This window comes from Drosophila yakuba, chromosome 3L (assembly GCF_016746365.2).
Source record: "Drosophila yakuba strain Tai18E2 chromosome 3L, Prin_Dyak_Tai18E2_2.1, whole genome shotgun sequence".
NCBI classification, from domain to species: domain Eukaryota; kingdom Metazoa; phylum Arthropoda; class Insecta; order Diptera; family Drosophilidae; genus Drosophila; species Drosophila yakuba.
Window position 1 is genome coordinate 12146291 of NC_052529.2, and position 24232 is coordinate 12170522.

At 39.7% G+C, this 24232-nt stretch overlaps 2 protein-coding genes across 6 annotated transcripts in view; one reads left to right on the forward strand and one right to left on the reverse strand.

Moving 5' to 3' along the window:
• Positions 1–24232, reverse strand: part of LOC6533833 (protein TANC2) — a 49394-nt gene that overhangs the window by 8922 nt on the left and 16240 nt on the right. For all 5 annotated transcript variants that reach the window (XM_002094497.3, XM_039374546.1, XM_015194796.2 and 2 more), the window contains 2 exons: positions 11845–12027; positions 10151–10290 (listed from right to left, as the gene is read on the reverse strand). In XM_002094497.3, coding sequence (XP_002094533.2) covers positions 10151–10290; positions 11845–12027 — 323 coding nt within the window. The remainder of the gene's footprint in view (positions 1–10150; positions 10291–11844; positions 12028–24232) is intronic.
• LOC26534731 lies at positions 15837–16267 on the forward strand. Its single transcript, XM_015194797.2, has 2 exons — positions 15837–15936; positions 15987–16267. The coding sequence occupies exons 1-2, from the start codon at positions 15867–15869 to the stop codon at positions 16160–16162; spliced, it is 246 nt and encodes an 81-aa protein (XP_015050283.1). The 5' UTR covers positions 15837–15866; the 3' UTR covers positions 16163–16267.

Consider the following 24232-nt stretch of genomic DNA (forward strand, 5'->3'; position numbering starts at 1 on the left):
TTGGCCACATCCATTCCACCATTCCGCCATGAGGGTGTGGGCCCGGCCAACTGGCTGGTTAAATCAAATGATATTTCAACAACAGTTGCTTGTGCTGAAAAATAATTGTTTAAATGTCATAAAATAAACAACGCAAACCCAGCGGAGGGTCAGCAAGTGTGGAAACCCCATGGAAATTGCGCTGAAAACTGGCCAAATTGAATGGAGGCGAAGAGGCAGCATTAATAGTTAGATTCCATTTTAGATTACTTTAATTGAGGAAATTATTAGGATCATACTCGAGCTAAGCTTTCAATAAAGCTATAATTATATAAATTAAAACAATTTATTTAAGCTCAACTAAGAAAACGTGAGGCTTTTATATTTAATTAAACTTTAATGAAGAATGCTGCTAGTAAAGCAAAATTAAATCATTTTTAATGTTAGTACTCAACTACTTCACAAGTTATTTCACATAAATAAGGCGTAAATACTTAAATGAAATCTTTTTTAATGTTAGTACTCAACTACTTCTTGAGATATCTTACATAAATTAGGCATCAATATTTATTTGAACCGCCCTCTAAACCTTGAAATCATTACAAAACACCACTCAGCATTATTCATCCATGACAAATGTTTATGATCACGAATCTTGCATATGGATGAAAATGTTCGAGTATCATTTAGTTGGAAGCATTAGCGAATCGCATGCAAAAGTTTTTGTGCGATTTTAAACGCGCTGGCATTTGAAAAGCGCCCGCAAAAATCGCCCACTTTGCATTTGGCATCTAATGGAAATCGTTGGCGGTTTTTGAAAAAGTGCCCATAAAATCTGGGGCCCAGCATTGTTGGTACTTGGGTACCAAATCGTATATTGGTTTTCAGCATTTTGGCTAATGCATGCGCATTTGATTGCCAAATCTTCTGGCTGGCGTTATTAAAGCATATTTCTTGTATTGTAATCATACTTAGAATGTTGGCCAAGTGCGAGGTGTTGGCTCAAATTGGTTTTCCTTGTCATGCAAGCTGCACTGGGGCAAATAACCATTTACAAACTGATATCGGACAGCAAATAACACTAAATCTAAACAGCATAATAAACGCTTTATTTTGTTCCGTGTGAGCTTTGTTCAAGCCAAACACTTCAAGGCAAAGTGATTTCGGCACTCACAAGACTTTGTTTAATTAAGATTTCGCATTAAGTTGTGTGTGCTGGCCGATGTCAGCCCAATTTGAATACCAAATGTTACGAGGATCACCGAATGGCAGTGCCATTCAATTGCAGTCAAGTGAAAGCTATCGCTCTGCTACTGGTAAGTGGAAAAGCTTGCCTAACAATAAACAAGAGCCGAACATTAATCAGTTGGGTAAACAAATCCAACTGGCTATAAAGAGCCGATTCAACGATATAACGATATATAGAGTTGTTGGTTGGAAATATGTCATTCATTACGACAATTGCCGCCGAATTGAGTGAGAAATTAAAGGCCACAGAGCACTACATGGCCATAATTAATTGACAAGCTGGGAATTAAGTTTTCCACTGGGCAATATAAATCAATGCTGGCCGAAATACTCGCACAACAAAATATATTCATGCTGAGCCTCTTTACTTCTACTGCGAACATGGCCACGAGCGGTGAGAAAAATTAATGCATTTACTTAACGATCGATAAATCGCGTCGAAAAAGCCGCTCGACGACAACCGAATTGCGCAAAAATATTATGACCATCGTCGTGTGGCTATGGCAGTGTTGGCACTGTTGTCTGTGCTCCATGCTCATATCAAAGGCCTCCGCCAACTCTGGGCCAAGATAATCCAATCCAATCGAATCGACTCGAATCGAATCCGGCCAGATCAACAAGACCGAACACACGACCTGAGAAATTGTTTCTCAACATGCAAATGCCGTGCGATTTATTTGAGGAAGCGGCTAGCATGCCAAAATCCCAAACCAAACTCCCAAACTCTGGAAAACCGAAAACACCCAAAGATAGAGATACGGGGAGATAAACGGCTGAGATATTGAGACAGCCACCTGACTCGGTGAAATGGGTGAGAAAATATACAAGTATATACTATATATCCATATGCTTGGCAGCATGCTAAAAATGCAAATGCATTTGCCAAGCGCGACCAGGTCGGCGAAATTAAGTTGTTATTTACCCGGCTCATTTATTTATGGCATTTCGAAAGTTGACAATCCTTTCGCTATCTGTCATCTGACCCATCGGTCACATCCACTGGCTGCTACTGGCGTAGCCACTTCCATCTCGTCTCCCCAATGGAGTTGCAAATGGATTTTCCCATCGGCTTTCTCATGAGCTTGCCAGAATAATGGTGCACTTAGCATACGAGTATACTCATCTTTCCACGGTGAAAACTATGCCCCTTGTTGGGCGCCAATTTAATTTTTCAGGGGGAGTTTGCTTATTACAATAGCCCATAAAACTTGTGTCTACGTGAAAGAAGGCGCACACAAATCATAAAGCAGCGAGAAAATCACATAAAAACGTATTTCGGTTTATGCGTTAATTAATGAGATGCAAGGTATGACGATAATTGGGCACATCTAAATTATTTCCCCAAGCAAAACAGACACAGTCTTCTATTTTTCCTTTTTCCTAACCAAAATATTACTTAAAAATCCTAAGTACTAAGTATTTTTTGTTGTAACTATTATTTATTAATTATCATAATGGCTTAAAGTAATTCATCGGACTGGCAATCCATCCAACTATGTAAAACATAACACATTAATTAACTACAAATATGGAAAATGATTTTTGTAGTGTAGGATTTAATTGTTTGGGATTGATTGGAGCAATAGGTACTTTCACGCGGGGCGTCTTCAATATCACGGCATTATTGATTTCTGGGAAAGTGAAATGCACTTTTGAGCGCTTCAGTTGGGCTCGGCGGTTACGGATTTGAGGCACTCGAAGAAGCGTTAAGGTAACGAGAACAAGTTGGGCATAAAATGCATTGCATGTGCACTTTCTGAGGCGGCAATAAGCATTCGGCTTTCGGCTTTGGGCTTTTGGCTTTCTAATGCCTGAGAGCCGTGGTCAGGTCGGTCATTTATGACCCTGCCGCTTTGTGGATTTCCCTGGGAGTGTGAAACGTGCTCGGCATGCCGAATGCAAATGGAAATGGACCAGACCAGACCAGGCGGCACTGCCATCCACATCCACATCCACATCCATTCTCCAGCCGCCTAAGTACTCCACTTGAGCCCGGCTTAGTTGAGCGTAAATAATCTCGAGATGCAGGCTGCCACTATTGACTTACGGGTCAGGTGGAAAGAGTCATTTGGCCAGCTCACGCTTGGTAAAAACCAACTAAGGAGTGCAGAGTGCGATCCTAAAGACGAGCAATGGTGTTAGGGGTTAATGAATTTTATGGGGATGTTTAAGAATAAGCTTGAACCAGATATTTTCCATTTCACAGTTTTATAACTTTATAACCTGCCCTCTTTGAGTTACACACCACACTGCAGTTACAACGATGCCATAAATCAACAAACCCAGCGCATTTCCCAATTTAATTAGCAGCATTTTAAGCAAACAAAACGCCGACACTTTAACACCTTTTTCCAGACAAATCCGGAAACGATTGAAGAGCCCTTGGGTTTCTTATTTACCTTTTGGCCAAAGCTTAGAAAGTGAAAACTTTCATGATCAATCTGAGCTATAAAGACCAATTCGTTGATTGCAGTTCGTGGCTTGCACTTCTGTAAACAATTTTGAGTTTCAAGTGTAGTGGAAAGAATTTCATTCAATGTTAACGATGTTAATAGGCCATTTTTGTGTGCTAATGAATCTAACTACAAAGTGCATTTGACACTTAATATATATTCGCTTTTAAAGTATAAATATTTAATGCTTCCCTCTTAAAACCAGATTTAATTTTGTAAGTGTGGCTTGGACTTCAGTTTCTCTGCACATATTATGAAAATATTTTCACCCATTTCACCGCCGCTTCATGAAAGCAGTTTCAGCCAAAAGTGTCTGCATGTTTTATCACTTTTCGCACAGCCCGCAGTCAAATTAATTTCAGTCAAAAACTTTGGCCCAGCCCTTTTGAATTCATTTTTTTGAGTTGGGTTTTGGGTAGGTGTGTTTTATCCGCTGGCTCTTTCTTCGCCCGACTTAATGATTAATTTGGCTACATGTATGTTTTATATTTCGCATTTATTGTGGCCTTTTGGCCAGACATCTTTTGCTCTTGTACTCTTGCTCCTACAATGTGGCTCATATTTCTGCTGACAAGTCAACTGATGTCCACGTCTTGTCTTTCTTTCTTTAGTAAGCCCTTCTCGAAAGCCTCTTTCTTTCCATTTATCATGGTGCAGAATTCTGGGCTGTGGCCTTTTGTTTTAATCGCTAATTGCACTTTGTGGCAGGCCACAATTTACTTGTTGGCAAATTGAAATTTGGGCCAATAAAGATAAGCCGTATAATTTGTTTTATATATTTCTGCGGATTTCTGATGTGGGCAGTTTTGGGTTTATTTCGATTTTAAATACGGGCCAGCTGAAGTCAAATCGAGTTAATTTGATGTGGGTGTGTTTATGATATGGCGTGGATTTTTATCAGAATTGGTTCGTAAATTATATTTTGCCATTAATTGAAAATGGCATACAGTTGGCCATTATTTTGATTCAGTTTTTAATAAATGACTCAAGCAGTATACTGACAATTTAGCAGTTTCTTAACTGGATTTCCTAATTAAGATAAACTATTAATTACACTCTAAGTTCAGGGGACTATGAAAGTTTACAAAACAAATTTACTGACAATGAAAATGAATGGGAACATGAAAAATGCTATTATGTAGTTATTAAAATTCGGAAAAGAAATACTCATTCCATTGTAGATAAAATTAGTATAATGTCTTCGTTTAGTGTAAAGTAGGTAAATGTCTAAGAGGCGGCTAATGGGCATATTTCGCGGCATTTATTGAACAATTCCAGCAATTTACGTTTATTAGCGGCCCGCAAGTAACTAGAAACGCTGCAAAGCCTTTGACTCATTTGCCTTTTGCATGCAAATGTGGTCAAAACACACATACTAAGTGTTTTCCAGTGGCTCAACCTGAAGCCAATTAGCGACTTATACTGCTGGCCTTTCAATTGACTCCCTGGGCGATTTTTTCAACTACAAATCGCTTTGGCAAGCGCATAAAGTTCTCTCTGTGTCAGCCTTAATTAAAGTCTAATTCTGATTGAAGATATTATGAAAATTGATAAATTGACGGTTAGGACGGTCGTTTTATATGCGCCCAGCAGGTGGCGCTTGCGCGCGTTTTTTGTCGCCCGAGAGTCGCGCCGGGAGTTCAATGACGCGTTTGTGGCTTTGTGGAAATAATCAGTCGCTTGTTCGACATCGGATTATGGTAGTAAATGATATGTTGGCTATGGTATAGTACCATTTCACTTAAAGAAATCGTTTTTAAGAGTACAAATTAGCTTAGTGTATGAATATGATAATTAAGTGTATTACAGACACACAATCGTTTCTTGGCATCACTTTGTGAATATAATATTCTGATTTCTTGTCTTATATAGTATATAATTAATCTTGTCAGACTGCCATTTTCTTACTTAGCTTAATGAAATCTAAATTGAATCGCCGGATAATGTGCATATCTTATTTATATCGCCATCGCTCGAGAACAAAAGTGTTTGCATTCGAGTTCCTGGGTCACACCCTCATTCGATTCAACTTGAACCCATGAATATTTGCACACATGTCACAGTCGAAAGTCATCGCGTTCAGTAATGAATAATTGCACAGCGGGCAACAAGGAAAGGAAGAGAAAAAACCAGACAAAGAAACCTGTGGTTTCACACAATCGAATTCAGTTCGAGATGCTGGGGATTCAGGCAGGTGTCGCTATGCCACTATGCCAACTAAATACATAAATCTCTTGCGAAACCGAAACAGCAGCTTTTAAATCGAGCTAATGATACACGGCGACTGCCACACATCCATCCAATCGAATACCAATTACAATGTTTGACATTCCGCAAAGTAAAAGATACAGACGCGTACTCAAGGTGCGCTCCATTTGATTGATTACCTTCCCCAACTGGCTATTTTATTTATTTTTTTTTTTTTTGGTTTCACTAATCATTAATACGTGATGCTATCGAAATTGTGGATAATTAACGCCATATTTGTTGCCAGCAATGGACAATTAGACGAGGCACAGACCAAAAGTTAAAATAAATTGCATGCGAGATAAAAATCGCGCTTGGCGTTTGCTGCCTCGCAATTTTCCTTGCGTTTCAGTGGTTTCAAACTAATGGTTCGAGAAACGCGCTTGAATCGCTCGCGAATCGCTGCTCGATATCGGCTTTATTTGGCGCTTTTAATGCAAACTATTTCGCATTTGAATCACTGGCATTTTCCAGCTTGATTTGTCGCCTGTGCATGTCAATCACAAACTTTGAGGTATAGCTCTGATTTTCTTGCGCCTGGATATGTATCCACACACCAGTGGGCAAAAAAATAGTTTAATCGCTTTTAAATACAAATGTCATAATAAATTAAAAACTGGGTTTAATTAATGTTTAATCTTAACATATATAAAGTATAAACTTGGATCTTACTGGAACATATTAGAGTAGTGTTATAACTTTTTCTTAGCATTTTCCAGTAAAGGAAATAAAAGTTTTTACGATCATATAAATACGCTCATAGCTGTTCGTATCTTTTTTTCGCCGATCAGCGCTTATAACACGATTTCCAAACGATAATTAGACAGAGACCACGGGGCCAGCTGCCACTTAATCTAATGACAGTTCTCAGACCCCAGCACACCTCACTTGGTAGCCAACTCCCAACTCCTAACTTCCAACTCCGCGGCTGAGATAGGCAATTGCCTAAACGGCTTCTGGTTTGGCTTAGATAGATAGTTATGTAAAGTGCTCGTTGGCTGGCAAACGATCACTATATCAAGGCGCACAGATAGCTGACACACTTCCGACATACGGGTATCACCAGTCCAACCAAGTCCACATCCATATCCACATCCACATCCATATCCATCGCGGAGAAATGGAAAATCAAGGCAACTCCGACACTTTGGCGGACGCTCCAGTTGCCAGTGGCCAGTGGCCAAAACAGTGAAGTGGCACTCATTCTCCGGCCATAAACTCAATTCGCATCAATTGCCTGTCATTGAGCAAGTTTTTCCGGGCGCATCTGCACTCACTCATCTCGTCTCAAAATCAAATCAAATGAAATCAAATCAAACCGATTCGTATAGTATCGCTATGAGTCGCATTAATCAGGCGCGATTGTAAAAGGAAACTTTCTTTCTTGGGCATTTCAAAGACGGCGACTTGTTTGTGGATTTTGACTTAATGGCACTTAGGTGTCGAAGATTTTATGATTTTACGATCGATGGTGTTATATGGCGCTGTTGATTTGTCCAGGCAAATTGTGGACCTTCCCAAGACAAATGTGGTCTTTGTTTGCAAAGCGTTATCTAGGGAGGTGCCAATCCTATGCTTTTTATGGAAATTGTAAAAGATAGGTAACCATCTTCTATTGATTTAATAAATTCTTTATTTGGATGGCCTACTAAGCAAGAAAAAATCATTTCTCTAATACTTTGATAAATGCAAATCCCATAATTACTTTTCAACTTTCGCAAACACTCAAATCAAATCAAATCTTGTGGCCCCACAATATGACAATAATTAGAAATCAATTTACACGTCGGATTTGAGATCACCGCCAATCTCTCCGTGTGGAGCATTGTTTGTCTAGTCCGTCCTTTTTGACTGTCGGATCAGAGAGTCGGCGGCCAAAAATTTACATCCATGTCCATGTCATGTGTCCAAAAGACTTGGCACGTTTATGTTTGCTTATGTGCCAGTATTAAAGTCTTAAGTGAAATCCCATGTCACGTGTCAGTGAGCGGTCCGAAAATATACAAGCCCAGCCGAAAACGAAAACTGAAAACTGAAAACAGAAAACTGAAGCTCAGCCCCCCAAACCGAAATCAATTGAGAATCGCTGCGAAATAAACACTTCAGCAAATGCGAATCTTAATAAATATGCTGCAAAAAGTTGAACAAAAATGTATACACACAGAGAAAAAAAATAAATAAAAGAGTTTGAACTCTTTTTTAAGATTATTTTCATCTTCATGATTTGTATTCACAATTCAAATCTTTGTAATAGAAACTGATGTGCACAATTGTGTTTTCTTTTATCTGAAAATATTTCTGTATAAATGTCTATATTCATTTGTAATTTCTGGTCTTATTTGGTGGTGAACCGCATAACGTTCTACATTTCTCTTAGTGCATAGTGAGTATTTTTGGCCTGGCTTAGAAAGCAGAAGACACTGGACGATGTTTTGGAGCCTCAGGCGACGGCCGTCCGCCGAAGTGACCCAGTTTCCCTCCATCGCTATCCCCATCCCCATCCCCATTGCCATCGCCAAAGCATCTCCATCTCCAGCTCCATCTCTGTTCGGATCTACAGTTCCAGGCCTACAGATGCTGCTCCTCCTGCCACAAACTGCTACCCAACTTCGTCTGGCGGCGAGCGGTGGAAAAACAAACTGTCAGTTTAACCATTTGACAGTCGCTTTGAGATACACAAGCGCAGATATGAGATACGACTACGGGTTCGCGTATCTGCAGCTACTTCTGCGGCGACTGCATCCTGCCAGACCAGCTATCTGGCACTGGCGATCTTCTCCAGCCCCCCATTTTCATCCTCATCCTCATTCCAATCCACAGCCCCTGATCTTCCCAATCCTCAAGAATTGGCTCCCAGCGGCGCCCGACAATTGAAACTTTTGCGCCGTTTTGGCGTATTTAAAGTGACATTTGCTGACAGTCGGTCGGCGATGATCCCGATGGAAAAGATTGGAGAGGATCGGTGGAGGAGTTGGATGTGGTGGAGGAGGTGGAGCTGCCGGTGATCTATGATACAAGCAATGGTTGATCTTTAATCGACCAGTCGATCAGTTCAGTGGGAAGAGTTACTATCGTTATTGTTAAATCAAATGCATTTAATTAAGAGGAAAGTGATGGCTGTAATTGTTTTGTAGATTTATGGCCGAAGATAGTTGAGTTTTTATAAAACTGACGATGCTCTAGAGCTTGACGATTTCAACTACACTAAAAATGTTACTTATACATCAATTTTACTATGACTTACTAAATATAACGTGGGAGCACGAAAGTGGTTAAATTCTTTTTGAATCCATTTTTTATAGTAACTCAAAAGTTCTTGGTTTAAATTTGGCCTAAAAGCTGTCTGGTGCCACCCAGAATATATTGATTAAACCTTTAACGACTGCTTAGAATCCTATTTTACATAAAACAAATTGTTTCACACTCTTTGATGACTTGATTAAACGGAGACTAAACCGTTTTACGATCAGCCCTTTGACATCATTTTGGAGCCACAAAAAGGTGTTTCGCCCACGATTTCATCCACATTTCGTTGAACGGGAACTCTTTTTTCTAAAAAACTTGAGTTAAAGTGGCGCTGCTGATAGCCCAAATGGGCGACAAAAGAGGCGCTTAGAAAAAGATGAGCGGAAATGGCAGTCGATGAGATACATATATAACAGAAATATCAAAAAGTCGCTTCACCGCCAGTTACAAAAGCGACTTCTTTCCCTTTTTCCATTCTTCTGCGTTGAAGAAATCAAGCTTTTCTTTTTTCCCCCCCCAACTTCTCCATTTCTTTGATGGAGTCTCTTCATCTCTAGTGGCAGCATAATCAAGAGGCCATTAAAGTAAACACACTAAAGACGACGCCGATGCCCCTCCAGCATCGCCCCTCTTTCCCCTTCAAATGCGTTGAGTGATATGAAAAGGTACTATTTCTTTTACGTGGGTAAGATACAAGATGAATACCCATAATTTGCTTGGAGGTGGTACAGTATAGTTGTACAGCTTCTAACGGTTCGGTACTTATAACTTAAATAAGTTAAATGCAAATTTAAAGGTGTTTAAAATGGATGTTTAAACACTAAGATATACCTGCTGTTGAAAGTAGTAGTATGATATTGTTCGAGAACTATCTTTAATTATTCCCTCATTCGAAGCAGATACTTTCCACCACTGTTCGCCCCACGTTGCACCTGAGTGCGATGAATGTCGAAAAGTATCTTAGAGTACGCACTCACCTGCATGTAGCGCGCCAGAGCCGCGTTCCGTTGCGCATGCGATCTGAGCTGCGGCTGCGGGGATCCCAGAGGACTCACTATCGTCGATGTGGAGCCACCGATTCCGGTGTCATAGCCCTGAGCGTTGGCGCCATCAACATCTGTGGGGTTGCAAACCGGGGAAAAAAGGCAAAACAAATGCAAAACGATGTTAGTAATCAAGTCAAGAGATGTTTGCACAAACGCAATGCGGGAAAACCGGGGGAAAAATGCAAAGTTTAATTGTGGAAATGTGTGAGTGCAAGAAGTCGCGGCTGAAAAGTGGCACACATATGCATTTATGTATGTGGCCCTTGAGAAAGAGTTTTTTCCTGCCAAATGCATTGGGTCAAAGATGACTGATGTGGGTCAAGAAGTCATCGCGAGCTCGTGAATCTTTATTGAACTGGTGGGAAAAGTAGCGTGCCAAATTTCTCCGCTGGACTTTCAATTAAAACAAACAAAAATGCCTGCACATAAAATATTTTCCATAAAAATGTATAAGGAATTAAAATAAGTGGGTAATCAAAATATTATTTTCTAATTTTTCTAGTTATGAATAAGCTTTGCAACCTTTTCTTCGAGTGCCTCGTTGAGTCCCACATAATTATCCCATCTAAATGCCGTAACAACAACTGGTTGTAGGTAATTTCCATACCACGAACTGTATCACTTAATTAGGTATGCAAATAAAGCAGAGCCCTCATCATAAATAAAGAGCAATCCACCGATCGTAAATTCTCACAGCCAGAGGCCCCAAAACAGGTGACACGATCGTGTACGATTGGCAGCTAATAAATCCAGTGGTAAGATGGTAAGATGGGAGTTGGACCCATGGAATCGTGTCAGCAGTTGGCTAAGTACGGGCATAACTTTCGATTTTCATGGGCATGTAACCAGTAGGAGTTGAGTCCCCACTTTGTGCGGACTACTGTACCGCGAGCTTCTGATTTTTATGAAGTTAACCGACAATACGAGCCCTGCATGCTAAGCAACTTGTACTCATTTCGAATATTAATTTACCAGAAATAAATGGTGAATAAGCCCAGAACAGGTATCACATATTCCGAGCTGCATTTGCAACCAGAACCGCTATTTGAATGACACAGTAAATTGCCAGGCAATGCAAATTCTTGGGAGTTAATTTTGTACCTAAACCTTCAGGCCTTTGGCAAATTTTAAAATAAATATTTTAAAAAGTCTGTAGAGAGATTTTATTTATAGGAAGGCTTTCACTTCCGCTGAAGCATATTATTTTGTTTTTTCACAATATATTTAGCAAACCTTTTATGAGGTAAAATACTTTGAAATTGAAACCAATTGGGTGTCATTATTTTTAGCCACCCTTTTTTGCTCCACTTTGAAGATGCATCTTTGACCACTTAAATAGCCATTTGTTTCGGAATTTTTTCCACATCACAAGAAACAAAACACCGGGCATTATTATGGCGGCAGTGCAATTTCTGTGGCATTTTGCACTCAACATGTAACAAAATATTTGCCTGCCACATATGGCATATCCGAAAGATATGCGCAAAAAGCGACGAGATACACAGCGAAACAGCATATCTCTGGATACTGAACACTGAACACTGAGCAGTGAACACTAAATACTGGATATTGAATACTGAATACTGGATGGTAGATGGATGGTGGATAGTGGATAGTGGACTCACCTTTCAGCGAGCTGTTCATGCACATGGGGCACTGGTCGTTGCGGAACATGCAGGAATAGCACCGCTCGTGGCCGCAGGTGTCGATCAGTTTCCGTCTCTTGCCCTTGTCGAAGGATATGCGGCAGGAGGGGCACACGGATCCACTGGCATCGTGCTCCAGGAGTCGTCGGATGGACTGGAGATCTGCAAGGGGAGATTGGCAAACAGGTTAATGCACAGGCTAAAGTAAAAAGCACGAAACAGTTTAAAGCGTTTCAAAATGGTAATGAGCGAATTACGAGAAGCCCTTCAAAGGGCTCCACAAGCAGGTGTTTATTTATGATTCCTGGAATCAGGATTAGTCCTGCAGATTATCATAAGCTTACAGCCCACTTTATTGTAGTTTAATGGAGGCCATAATCATTTTTTCATAATGGTAATAACAGTTCGTATATTGGTGCATAATAATGGGTACATATGTATAATAAACAATCCGCATGCAACAATAGTTATATAAAGTGGATTAAACCATTTTATTGAGCTACATTTTGAAAAACCACAACTAACAATCGCATTAGTTTCAGTCTTTCAGTTTAGATGGCATTTTCTAGATTGCACTCCTAACCAGAGCGAACTGCCAAAAAAGTAGTAAAATTCAAATCGAAATACACAAATCTCGCTGCACTTGTCTTATGGCCACCGTTTGCATAAATTGACTCTGTCAATTAAATCTCGTTTGTGCAACTGTCAATTGTCTTGGATCCAATCTCAGTTCGCAACAGTTCAGCTTTTTTGTTTTTAGGATCGTTTATCGTTTGTTTGCTTTTTTTGTCCAGCTGCACCTGCTCCCCTCCTTCTGATTTTTTGCCCCACAAAATGGCCATTTAAACCAATGCCAATCAGCGGAATTCTTTACTCGACTGCACTTGCATCGTACTCGTACTCGTAATTGATTTAATCTACGCCGCCTGCCTGGTTTATTATTTCTATTAGCACTTTGTCTTTCTGTGTCAATATTATGTAAAAATGCCGGCCACCAAACGTCAGCGTTTTAATTTGCTTCTGCTTTTTTCCCCGATTTTGTTTACAAATTTGGGGTAAAAAAAATTGCTGACGATCAATTGGATTCGTTGGAATCAGAAGCAATGGGAGTAAGTGATTTCTTAATTGCTTGAGCAATATTCTTGGGAATATGAAAACTACTACTGAAATGTAAAAAATAAATGTATTTTTATCAACTAGTATTAAAGAAAATGCCAGTATGTAATCTTCTATATTTTATAGCTGCATTTTTTGTACTCTTCCATGTGCTAGAGAAACATCCCTCGCATCCAATTTGTAGCTTTAGAAAGTGAATGTTTTTGCTGTCATCCGTTGTTTTGCATACTACGCTCCCCAATTAGTGGCACAATTTGAGGACGTCAGTTGCAGTGGCAGTTGCAACCCCAACATGCAGCTTGCCACCCCTGAGATGATGATGTTTCCCTCGCTTTTGCGGCATCTGGTGCATGTGGTGCATTGGCTGCTGTTGCGCCTGCGCACACGACATGCCACCGCATTTTCTGCCATTTTTTGGCATTTTCTGCAGTATGCAAATTGCAAATGGTAAATTGTAAATTGCCTTTTGTCTGCGGCCAAACAAATGTCGGATGGGGTGCACTTGTTGATATGGAACAGTTGTTCAAAAGTTGTGCCATGTGCTGTTTGGCAGGGGTCACACATGGGGATGGTCAATTGTACCATCATGCAACACGCTGACTTTGCCAGTGAAGTTCAAAGATAGGCCAGTCCATGTGGGCTGTGCTCTGTGGTGAGCTACTCCTCCTCATCGTCCTCCTTCATCCAAAGCCTCCTTGCTGAATCCTCTTCGATTCGGAGGACTAGCAGCTGCGACGACCCACGCGGGAAAAGCAAAGAACCGGCGAAAAAAATCAAAATGCGGCTTTTGATTTGCAATAAATAATGGAGGAAATGGTTGCCTGCTCTTTTACCCTGTTATTGTAGGGAATTTTGGAATCGTACTTTAAAAGCATTCCATTTCCATTTAGAGAAAAGAAGATTGCTTTTGCGAGTACTTTCAGAATGGCTAAACCTCATCATATTCTATTCTCTCTGCAAAAAGTTTAGTACTAAATATGTTACTTTTACACCATGGAACTTGCTATACATACAGGGCATTCTGTAGTCGGTTGAATCGTTTTGCACACTCTTTCTCGTTTTTGTCAAGTGGGCATGAATGACTGTGGTTATGGAAATGGAAGTTGGAGTAGAAGTCGAAGTCGAAGCCCATGCGCTTGTAATCCACTTTGCCCGCCGACCGGACGTGGTTCTCGTTGGCGGTTGTTTTTGGTTTGTCGCAGTCGTTGTTTCCCACTCTCGAAATCCCCGAACAGGAATCGCATAGCCATCCACTTGGTCTGGCTTTTTGGCCACGGCGAGTCATCTTGGCCAGCAGAGAGGAAACTGAACGACGACCATTTGTACTTATGCCATCGATAAAGTGTTATCGCCGAGTCCAAGTCAAGTCACCTGCTGGACATGATGATTTGTTGGCTGTCCTCCCAGGTTACAGTTTTATGTGTGGGCTGGGAAACGAATAAGAAAAGGTTTTGGGGCTATCAATGGCAAAAAGCCATCGAATTCGAGTCTTGCCTTGGCACACGACTCATTTAAGTCATGGGAATCATGGGCATACAGCATTTAACAGTACTTTTTCATGGATATACACTATATATTATATATTTAGTTGGTTATCTACGCTCAAATGGATGACATTCTGCAATAAAAAAGAATATGTAATAGTTTCCTGTTCCTTGAACTTCCCTAAGAAAAGGCAGCTGGTTATGCGGAGTTGATCTGATATAAAGTGTGGGCTGCCCGGAGGTACTTACTTGTAAAAACATTTACATTTTTATATGCATTTATCAGGCTTAGACACGCACCTTGTGCTGTAGAGCGTGGAAATATACTTAATTTCATGGGTATTAAACAAATTAATTGCGTGGATGCAGACTGCAGTTTCGCAATTCTTGGCTCGTAAATTATGGCCAAAATGGGAAAGATCTCAGCTGTTTAGCTGCTGCTGATTTATGGATTTATTTCTTGAGTGCAACGAACTCGCTTGCTCACATTTAACTGCAACAATGCGAAAACCAAATCTAAATTGCTAAATTATGCGAGGTTAGCTACTGAGATCGCCTCCCTCTCACAATTTATCCCTTTTTCTATTTTTCTATATTTTTTTTCCATTTTTTTCTACGCATGCGCGGCACAATTCTGGGCTGCTGTTCATTGGATTTATCCAATGGTAGGCTCGACTCCGAGTTGTTTGCGGTCTGCGCTAAATTGATTTGAATTTTCCGCCGCATTTTCCTCTCTCTCTTTTTGGTCGCAAGTAAATGGTGGTGGCATGCCGGTTTGCCCCCTCAAAGCTTCCAAGTTTGTGCCTCGCATGTGGGCGTTTTATTTCTGCTAAATTGGCAAACCGCATCGCACGGATCGTACGGCTATATAGTCGTATAGTCGGCGTGTGGGCGATATATCTGCGTGTCTGCATCTGCATTCGACTGCGGGGTTGTTTGGTTGTTGGCACTTGTTTTCCTTTATGTAATTTCTTTGCAAATTATTTTCTTAGTACCCAGCTCGGGCCTAATTCAATTTGTGGTTGCTTTTCCCTAACCGAAACGTTCCCAGCGGAATGCAGAATGCAGAATGCCTTTGGAATGTGAAATGATGATGGCCGTAGTTATGGCGGGTTAGCCACAAATTCTAATTTGTAAGTGCATAAGTAGTAAAGTGGTTCTCAGCGGAATGTGGGAATCTTAGAATGCGAATGCTCAGTCAGCAGAGTTCAAAGCAATATAAATGAATAAGAATGCGCAAATGCATCCTTTTACCTTTTTGAACACCATATTAGTATTTTAATATGATGCATTTCGAGTTTACATAGCTATTTAAGTGGCATATCTGTTTACACTGCATCGAATCCTATTTAATTCTATTTTCTACACTCATGTTTCTACTTTAGTGCATTTCTTTCAGAAATGATTCTGTTACGGCTAACACTGAGCTTAGTGCTTCTCAGAAGTACCACAAATTGTGCTTTTCTAAAGGGTAAATCCATTCAATTCCCTCATCAGTCTTATGAATATTAAAGCTCTAAGGTTGCAACTATGGTGGGTCCTGCGTGGACGAGAAATGGAGAAACCACACTCATTGGAACATCATTTGCATGGAGTGGATGGAAGTTGATGAAGGTGATATTGATACCTGTCCAAAACCCTGGAAATGCTGCCATACTACGCAGTACGAAAAGAAGATTCCATATCCAAAACACTAACCGTGAAGCCCTAAACTTTAATTCACTCACAATATATGCATGAGACTGTAACTGGTTTCTCATTTTATGGCCCAATAAAATGAATAAAGTCAAAACAAAAGGGCACGCGCTTCTCTTGTTCTTCTGTGAAACAAAGACTATTCAGCAAAGATTATTCGAAAACGTGCCTGCGAATTAGTTAGAAATGTAAAAGCAGCGACCCATTTAGCAGAGAAAACTATCTTAAAATAAATCGAATAAATGGTATACTTCAGTGTCAGAAACAAATTTGCAATTGTAAAATACATTGCCATTAAAAATAAACTGAAATAATGGCATCTTTTAATTGTAGGCCCATTTATAATTATTATTTTTCAAATTAATTGTATTATATTTTAGTAAAAGTGGTTTTTTGTTTGGCAGGGCAGGTCAGGAATTTTCTAAATGGATTTCCCCCCACCGATTGGACAGCTCAGGGTCAAGTGGAGAAACGACTGATCCAGCGGGGGTATAAAACTCCCGCTCCAATAGAAAAATGCGTATTCATTACAATTGATTGACAGAGCAACTGGACTCGGACCCAGACCAAATCAATTCATGCCTGAAGTGAGCGCCCAACGGACCATGGGCCATTTGCCAGTTACCATTTACCATTTACCAGTTACCATTGGCTTCTAAAGAAAAAATGCCAAGCACCACTGACCACCAGTACGACCACAAAAGACAGCTTTTTGCAGCCTCAATTAGGTTTCAGCAAAAAAGAGCCAGAATGGAGCTCACACTTGGCTTAAAACCTGTGTAGTTCAGAAACGATTTTAAATATCCCAAGTTTAAAATTCAAAGGAGAGGTATTATATTGCTACTTCTATTTTTAAAATATCTCAAGTTTAAAATTCAAAGCAAAGGTATTAGATTGCTACTTCTATTTTTAAAATATTTAAAGCCATTACCATAGGAATTTCCTAGCATTACATACATCTTCAATATTATATAAAATATATTTTAAATATTTTCCCGAGTGCAGCAGAGATGATTCTTCAGTGATATGAAACATTATCTTTCCACCACGGCAGCTTTTCATTGTTCAAAGTTAAAGCAAAATATTTTTTGTGTAAATTGCATTGACTTTGGATTTTGTTTTGTTTATGTTTAATTGCTTCTATCATAAATGCTGTATTGTGTTTCAAATCTGATCGTTTTGAAGGGCTTTGTTTCGATAAAAACATTTTCAAGTTCACCGTGTGGGTAGAAAGTGTTGTGTTATATTTTGTTGTACTTTACTACACGTTTTCTGGCGGCTAGTTTATTTTCGCCTTTTGTTGTTAACAATTTGCGTGGGTCATGGTTGCCATTGTTGCTATGTTGCGAGCGGTATTTGTGTGGATAGTGTTTGTCATCGTTGGTCTCCGAATGAGTCAGCTTCCCGGCAGTCGGAAGTGAATCGAAGCGATCTATAATTACTATATACCGGTGTATTCCTGTGCACTCAAATTTGCATTATTCTGGGGAAACAGTGGGTATATGAAGGTGTACCTGCACTCGGGCGTCTTTAAAAAAGGTGACAAAATAAACAAGGAAAACACATTCAGGAAGAGAAAGGTGCTGGCTCACAAGAAGAACAACAAAATGATAAAACCAACGAAAACAAATCAAATTAAGCGCGAAATTGGACGTGTTTCTTATTCGTTTCTCGTTGCTAGCAGTTATGCGTTAACTTTTTCATTTAAGCCTTATTTTCTTGAAAGGCTTGTCCAGCGAATTGTAAAGTAAACCCCGAAACAAACTGTTAAATGTGTCATAAAACCGCGAGTGCTGTCCGCTTAAATGAGTCGCAAACAAATCGGCGAACATAAATAACCCAAATGTCCGCTCGAATGGCAAATTTCGTGAGATTCTGCACTTTGATGCGCTCACTGGCAGTTCGTGAAAACGTGAGCTCAGTTTGGTTGAGAAGAGTTACCTAAGCGTAGCCTGCGGGAAAATCAAAAAAAAAAAAAAACTAAAAAAACAAGAAAAAAAGCGAACAGGAAAAGCGAGGCGTTGCCAACTGGCCAGCGGTAAAATCTATGGACCACTGCGCAGAGGGCTTTGCTCACTTTTCAGGAAAAACCTCATAGCAAAACACAAGAAAAAAAATTTAACTATTAAGTATTAGTAATTATTTAAAGAGGTATACCAACACATATTAATATATTTATATCTTTAATTTAATATAATTTCCTTAATAGTTGAAGGGTATATAATAAGCATATTAAATAGACATCTAGACATCTCGAATACATACTTTTTAAGCCAATGGTTTATTGCAACATTATTTCCCTTTTATAAGACAGTGGTTCTATGCTCCCTTGCAACACCTTCTCTGCAATGCTTCCAGTTTCCACAAGTGTTAGCCGCTCACAGCCTCAACTCTCTACTTCTGCACTCCACTTTAAAGTTTAAACTCATATGTCTTTTCTTTTATCTGCCATTTAGCATTGACCCACATTCCTGGAAAGGCGGCAAAGACAACAAGTTCAAGCCATATGGGGCCATAAGTATAAGACACCATCTCGAGGTGGATCGTTCGTTGAGTGAAATGTCACCATTAGTCAAAAGCGAATCAAATGAGTATGGCGGTAAATGAATATTTATGGCACTTCAAAGTTGTGCGACACATGCAAATTCGAATGTGTGTCAAGCAGGCCGGAAATTTGCCAACACACACACATGTGGCAAATAAGCAAAAATACAAAAATACAAAAATAAAATCACCCAAATGCGAATAAATCAAATGGCACTTCCGCTGCAACGTGGGCAGTACGGCTATATAATATTTTATAGAGCTGCAGGCAAATGAAAAGTGACAATTTCATTGTGGAAGAGACGTCGAGTATCTGCGGCCCCCAGACGAGCGCCCAAGTCAATGCCGTGCCGGGATTTCGTACTTGTAAACAGTTTTCTTGTGTGTTTTATTTTTTGCAATTTTGGGGGAAGCCCACGCACAAATGCACGAATGTTTCGGGCCCAGACAAGCTGGCCACCTCGTCTGTTGGCTGGCTAACTCATTCATTCCCAATACGCCCCAGCTGCACTCACAGCTGATTCATTCACTCGATCACTCCGTTTACGTTCCCATTCATAAGACATTTTTGACAAACGCTCTTTGGAGTCTTTGGAGTCTCTAGTGCTTTTTTGTGGGTCGTCGCCTGCATTCATCGTGGTCGTATCGAATGTGGCCGTTTTAGCCGTGGTCCAGAGATCGCTGACCATAATTGGCAGCGACCATCGATCAGTCGATCAGTCGATCAGTTGCACTCACTAATGCGGGCTTGTAGGCTGCATTTAGCATTTGGCCAATGGATTCGTGTTACCAAAGATTTAGTGCATCGCCTTCGCCTCAGTTTATATGAGTTGGGCAATTTGTTAGGCTATAATTGCCTGCATTATGCGGGCTCGAGGTGGGAATGAAAAACAGGTGATAAGAGCTAATAAATCTTGGATTAACATTTTTATGGACTCTTTAGCTTTCGGTTCTGAAGAGATTGATGCGTGATGGATTTTATTGGATCCACTTTCAATGTTTTCTTACCATACTACTTTTATCTTCTAAAACTATATAGTAATGTTTATAGTTTGCGAATTTCTAAGCCCGCTTTCTTTCCGTGAAAAGTTTCACTTTAAATTTCAATGGGATAATAGTTTTGATAAGAAGCATTGAATTCCGTTCATTAAACATTCGAAAACTTTTAATTTCACATTTCGTTCCACTTAATCCATAAACCACTGATATCTGCAACCACAGATCTCTTTTTAAACGCATTTCATAAGGAAAACCAAAACATTCCTAGTCGATACAAAGGCAAGTCATCGCTTAAAAATTCATTTCAATCGATTTAGATTAACTTTCCATCAACAAAAGCCCACCACACTAAGCCGACCTTGGAGCATTAGTCTTATGCATAATCGGTGGGCCTCAAATGCATAATTATGCAGATGAAATATCATCTGCCCAAAAATCTCTTCTTTTATCTGCCTAACTAGTCGGTTGGCTTTGGAGTTGTTATCCCCCTTTGGGGTTAAAAATTAGACTGAAATTAATTAAATGAAATTAAGTGGCTAATTAGGGATTCGAATTTCCTTAAAAGTAGAAAAAGAAACCAAACAAGCCGCCCAAATTAATTACGCATTTTCATCGAAAACGTATTAATTTACTGAACATGATGACAGGAAAAGAATAACAAACTTGCATTATACAAATAGGAAATATATAAATGTATTTGTCATAAAGGTTCGCTCAACTCTAGAACTTCTTTTGTTTGGCAATAAATCTGCAGAGATTTGCTTTGCTAATGATATGTTTAAACATAAATTTAAGATGCTATCTTAATAGTTTATAAACGTTGCTAATGTGCTAAAATCAGTTTTGGTTATGGTAAATTCGCGAGAACGTGAGAAAAATGAGAATGTTTGGGAATTGAATTTTATTAAAATATTTTAAATATAAAATTATCCAAGTAGGTATAGAAATATAACATATTTGCCAAAATAACAGTTATATTTATTCATTCATATATTGTATTGTATATTCATATATTATTTTACTTCTGTCTATGGGTATTTAAATTTAAGAGCCCCCTTGGCATCACGCTTCTATTTTGAGTCTATCACCATAATTTGTAAAAACAATATTTCTGTTTTGGTTGTCAAACATTGTTGGCGACATTAGCACATCATTAGCGATATATGTTGCTACTTCTGGCCAATGATTTTTCTGCCATTTCTGGTTTTGGCTACTGATCTAAGAAGTTCCTTTTGGCCAACATTGGTCCATTATGCTAATGGGCCAAAAGCGACTTTAGAGTCCACAGTTGTTTGCAGAAGCTTATAAAAAATTATAAAATATTTCTCTCAACTGGATACGGCATAAATCTGCATAAATTACCCAACTGGGCACCCTACATCCCCCTCCAGGAATTGACAAGTTTTCAGCATTTGTCTGGCGCGTTACGCGACGCCATCGATGGTAATCTGCCACAAAGACACAAAGACTGCGAAGGCAGCATACCAAATGAGGATGGCCATCACGTGTGGGCGCCACTTGGAGTGGATGCCACACACTCGGCGTAAAAATTGGTGAAGAAAAACCACAGAAAACCACAAGGAAATAGTTCAAATAGTTTAGATAAAACATAAAGTTTATCAAAAGTTTAACGGACTATACTAATTTGGAATCATATTTAATTAAAGCCTATAGCTGTTCAATTTGTATACCCCTTTTCTCTCTGTGCATCATAAGGCATACCCTATTTGTATCTTTCTCCTTCATTGGTGTTTTTAATGTGTGTAAGATTTAATTTCCCCTTTCGACCGACTGCCGTTTACTGTGGCGTTTAAGGCACTTTCTCAGCGGCGTTCTGAAGATCATTAATCAAATTTTTCTTTGGGCGGGGCAGTAAATATTTTGACCAATATTTGTACCAGTTTTTTCCGTTTTGTTATTTCTCGTTCGGCTTTTGTTTTTGTAGTTTCTGAATTTTTAATTTGCTGTAAATAGAGCGTGTGATTGGCCCCGCCGTCGCCGTCCAACTTGATTTCAACTTTTTTTCGATATCTTTTTTTTTTTTTGTATCTCAAAATAGAGTTTTTAATGCCTTTTGATTGATTGATTTCGCTTTTTATTTGTAAAAATCGAAAAGAATCAGTACAGCTAGTGCCTTTTGAAATCAATCCCTGAAATAGAATATTCGGTTACACTTTCGTAATTGTTTGATTGACAGATTGATTTGGCGTCTTTGGCAAAACAAAATTGACAAAGTCAAGCAATAACTTAACGATACTGCCAGTGGTTTAAATGAATCATCAATTGGTGGATGAACAGATGGGCCACTGGTCAGAGATCATGGAACTGGAAGCGTATTATTCAGCAAAAATGTAATGCCCTCTAATAACTGACCTTACCCACAAACAACGCAATAATTACACGGTTAACTCGGCTGTAAAAATTTGAAATATTAGCTGCCCATAGTTATAATACCCACATGATTAATGGAGCAGCATCTGTGGATCGACGGTCACTTCAAATGACACTGAGGCTCAACCAAACCCAACCGAATAAACCTCAGATTATCAGCGAGCATGAACATGAGCACTAAGTGCGCTAAAAAGAAGATCTAATAGCTCAACTTACGACCAACATCGAGTGGTTATATGTATGCACATAGTTACCCAATCGCAGTCTCAGGTGTTCCGTTTGTCAATGGATGACAAAACCAGTGTAAAACCCCATGTAAGTCCGATACTTTCCACTCCCCTCCAATGACTTGGGCAATTTGCCACGCTCTTTAGAGTGTATCAAATTCAACAAAAATAATCCACCAACAAATTGCCTCCAAAAACGTGATCGAGCTGACATTGAAATGTTGTTTTCTTGGCAAACTGGCATGGAAAACTTAATAGCTTCGCCACACATATCGCCCTATGAAATCAGCTATTCTATAATGAACCAAACAGAATTGGACTGTCAAGCGTATTTAAAGTGAAAAGAACGGAACGCTTCAATTGATAATGAAACTACACAATTAAGAGTTCAACTGATTTAACCCCACCAAAAATTGAAAGTCTCGCTTCAATTGAATTCGTTTGTTTTTTCGAAGAGCTGAAATCGGGCACGATCTTCTAAGTTATTTTGTAGTACAAACAAATTCCTATACACTTCAATGTATATATTTTTCTACTTACAACCACAAGATGACATAAGCCTCGAAAGTATTTGGCACTTATTGTTCTTGACTTTGCTTGTAAATCGTTTGACCGACAGGTTAATAAATCAAACCACAATTCAGTTTTTAACATGGGTTTGCTCCGTTATGATCTGATCTTGGCTCTCAAGATCATAGACAAGAAATGGCAATGTTTTCTTATACAAGACACCCATCAAAACCGTAAATCAGTTAGAAAAGAAGGCGAAATGATAATGTACGAAAATAGAACTTCAGAATCAAATAGATAATTTACGGAGGAACATGTTAAATGAATGTTTGTTTGAAAATTGGGTGTGTGCCTTGAGTCAATGGATACAACAATTGGTATCTGATTGATGACTGATCGAATGGCAAAGTTCTATAACTTTGGGAGAACCCACACATTTTTCACCGCTTCTGTGCGGAATTCCTTTGGCATAAACATCCAATCAATTTCCTGTCCAAACTTTCTATAGAATCGATACGAGGCTGCTTAACGATTGGAACTTTGTAATTAGAACCTTCATGAGAAGTGCGATCGGCTCATCAAAAGTTGTGCCCAGCCACCGGATAAAGTGTTTACGATGTCTTCTTGGCCATGGCTCTTGAGATTGAAACGTCTCTTAATTGCATGTTAATTGCTCCAACCACCAGAAGAGCCAGCAGAAGAGCCAAGAACTTGCAGATCGTCGGAAGATTCAGACACACAGAGAGTCTCGAGGAAGAAGTCACTGGGGATTGTTCTGTATATTCTTCAGCTCTATTCCATTCTTTTATTTTCTTTTCTTTACAGTAGTTCTGTGTAAACTGGACTGCAGGTTCGGGCTAAAACAGTTGCACTCATTTGTTGGCCCAGTCGTTCTGGCTGCTCTTGATCTTCCGTTGTGGTTCTTCAGTTCTACAGTTCGCCAGTTCTCCAGTTCTCCAGTTGCCCAGCTTTCGAGTTCTCAAGTTCCCGAGTGCAAGTAAGTGCCCACTTGTACACCAGTACCCCCCTCTATCTTCTTTGGCTGCCCAGCCTCTGGTGAAACAGAGACAAAGACAAGTTTTTCAAGTTTTCCGACGACGGGGGCACATGAAGTCATTCAAGTGGAAGCAAAAGCAACGAACTGGACGGTAGTCGTGGACAGGCGAAAGGCTTGTGGTCTCTGGTCTTCGGTCTTCGGTCTTCGGTCTCAGGTCTTTAGTCTTCAGTCTTCAGTCTTCGGTCTCTTGTCTCTTGTCTTTCCTACTCGGGGCTGTCATTCGCACTTGAAGATCAAGTGATATATGTCTGGCTGTCTGCCTATATGCGACGTATGTAAGTGTGTATCGAGTAGAACCACTGCCAGTCGTATATTTACACGGTATCAGGCAAAGTCTATGGGGA

Bases quoted from the DNA above. Each gene is read 5' to 3' on its own strand.
- LOC26534731 (XM_015194797.2), top strand. From the start codon at position 15,867: ATGATTCTGTTACGGCTAACACTGAGCTTAGTGCTTCTCAGAAGTACC. The intron at 15,937-15,986 runs GTAAATCCATTC...TAAAGCTCTAAG, and splicing joins AAATTGTGCTTTTCTAAAGG to GTTGCAACTATGGTGGGTCC.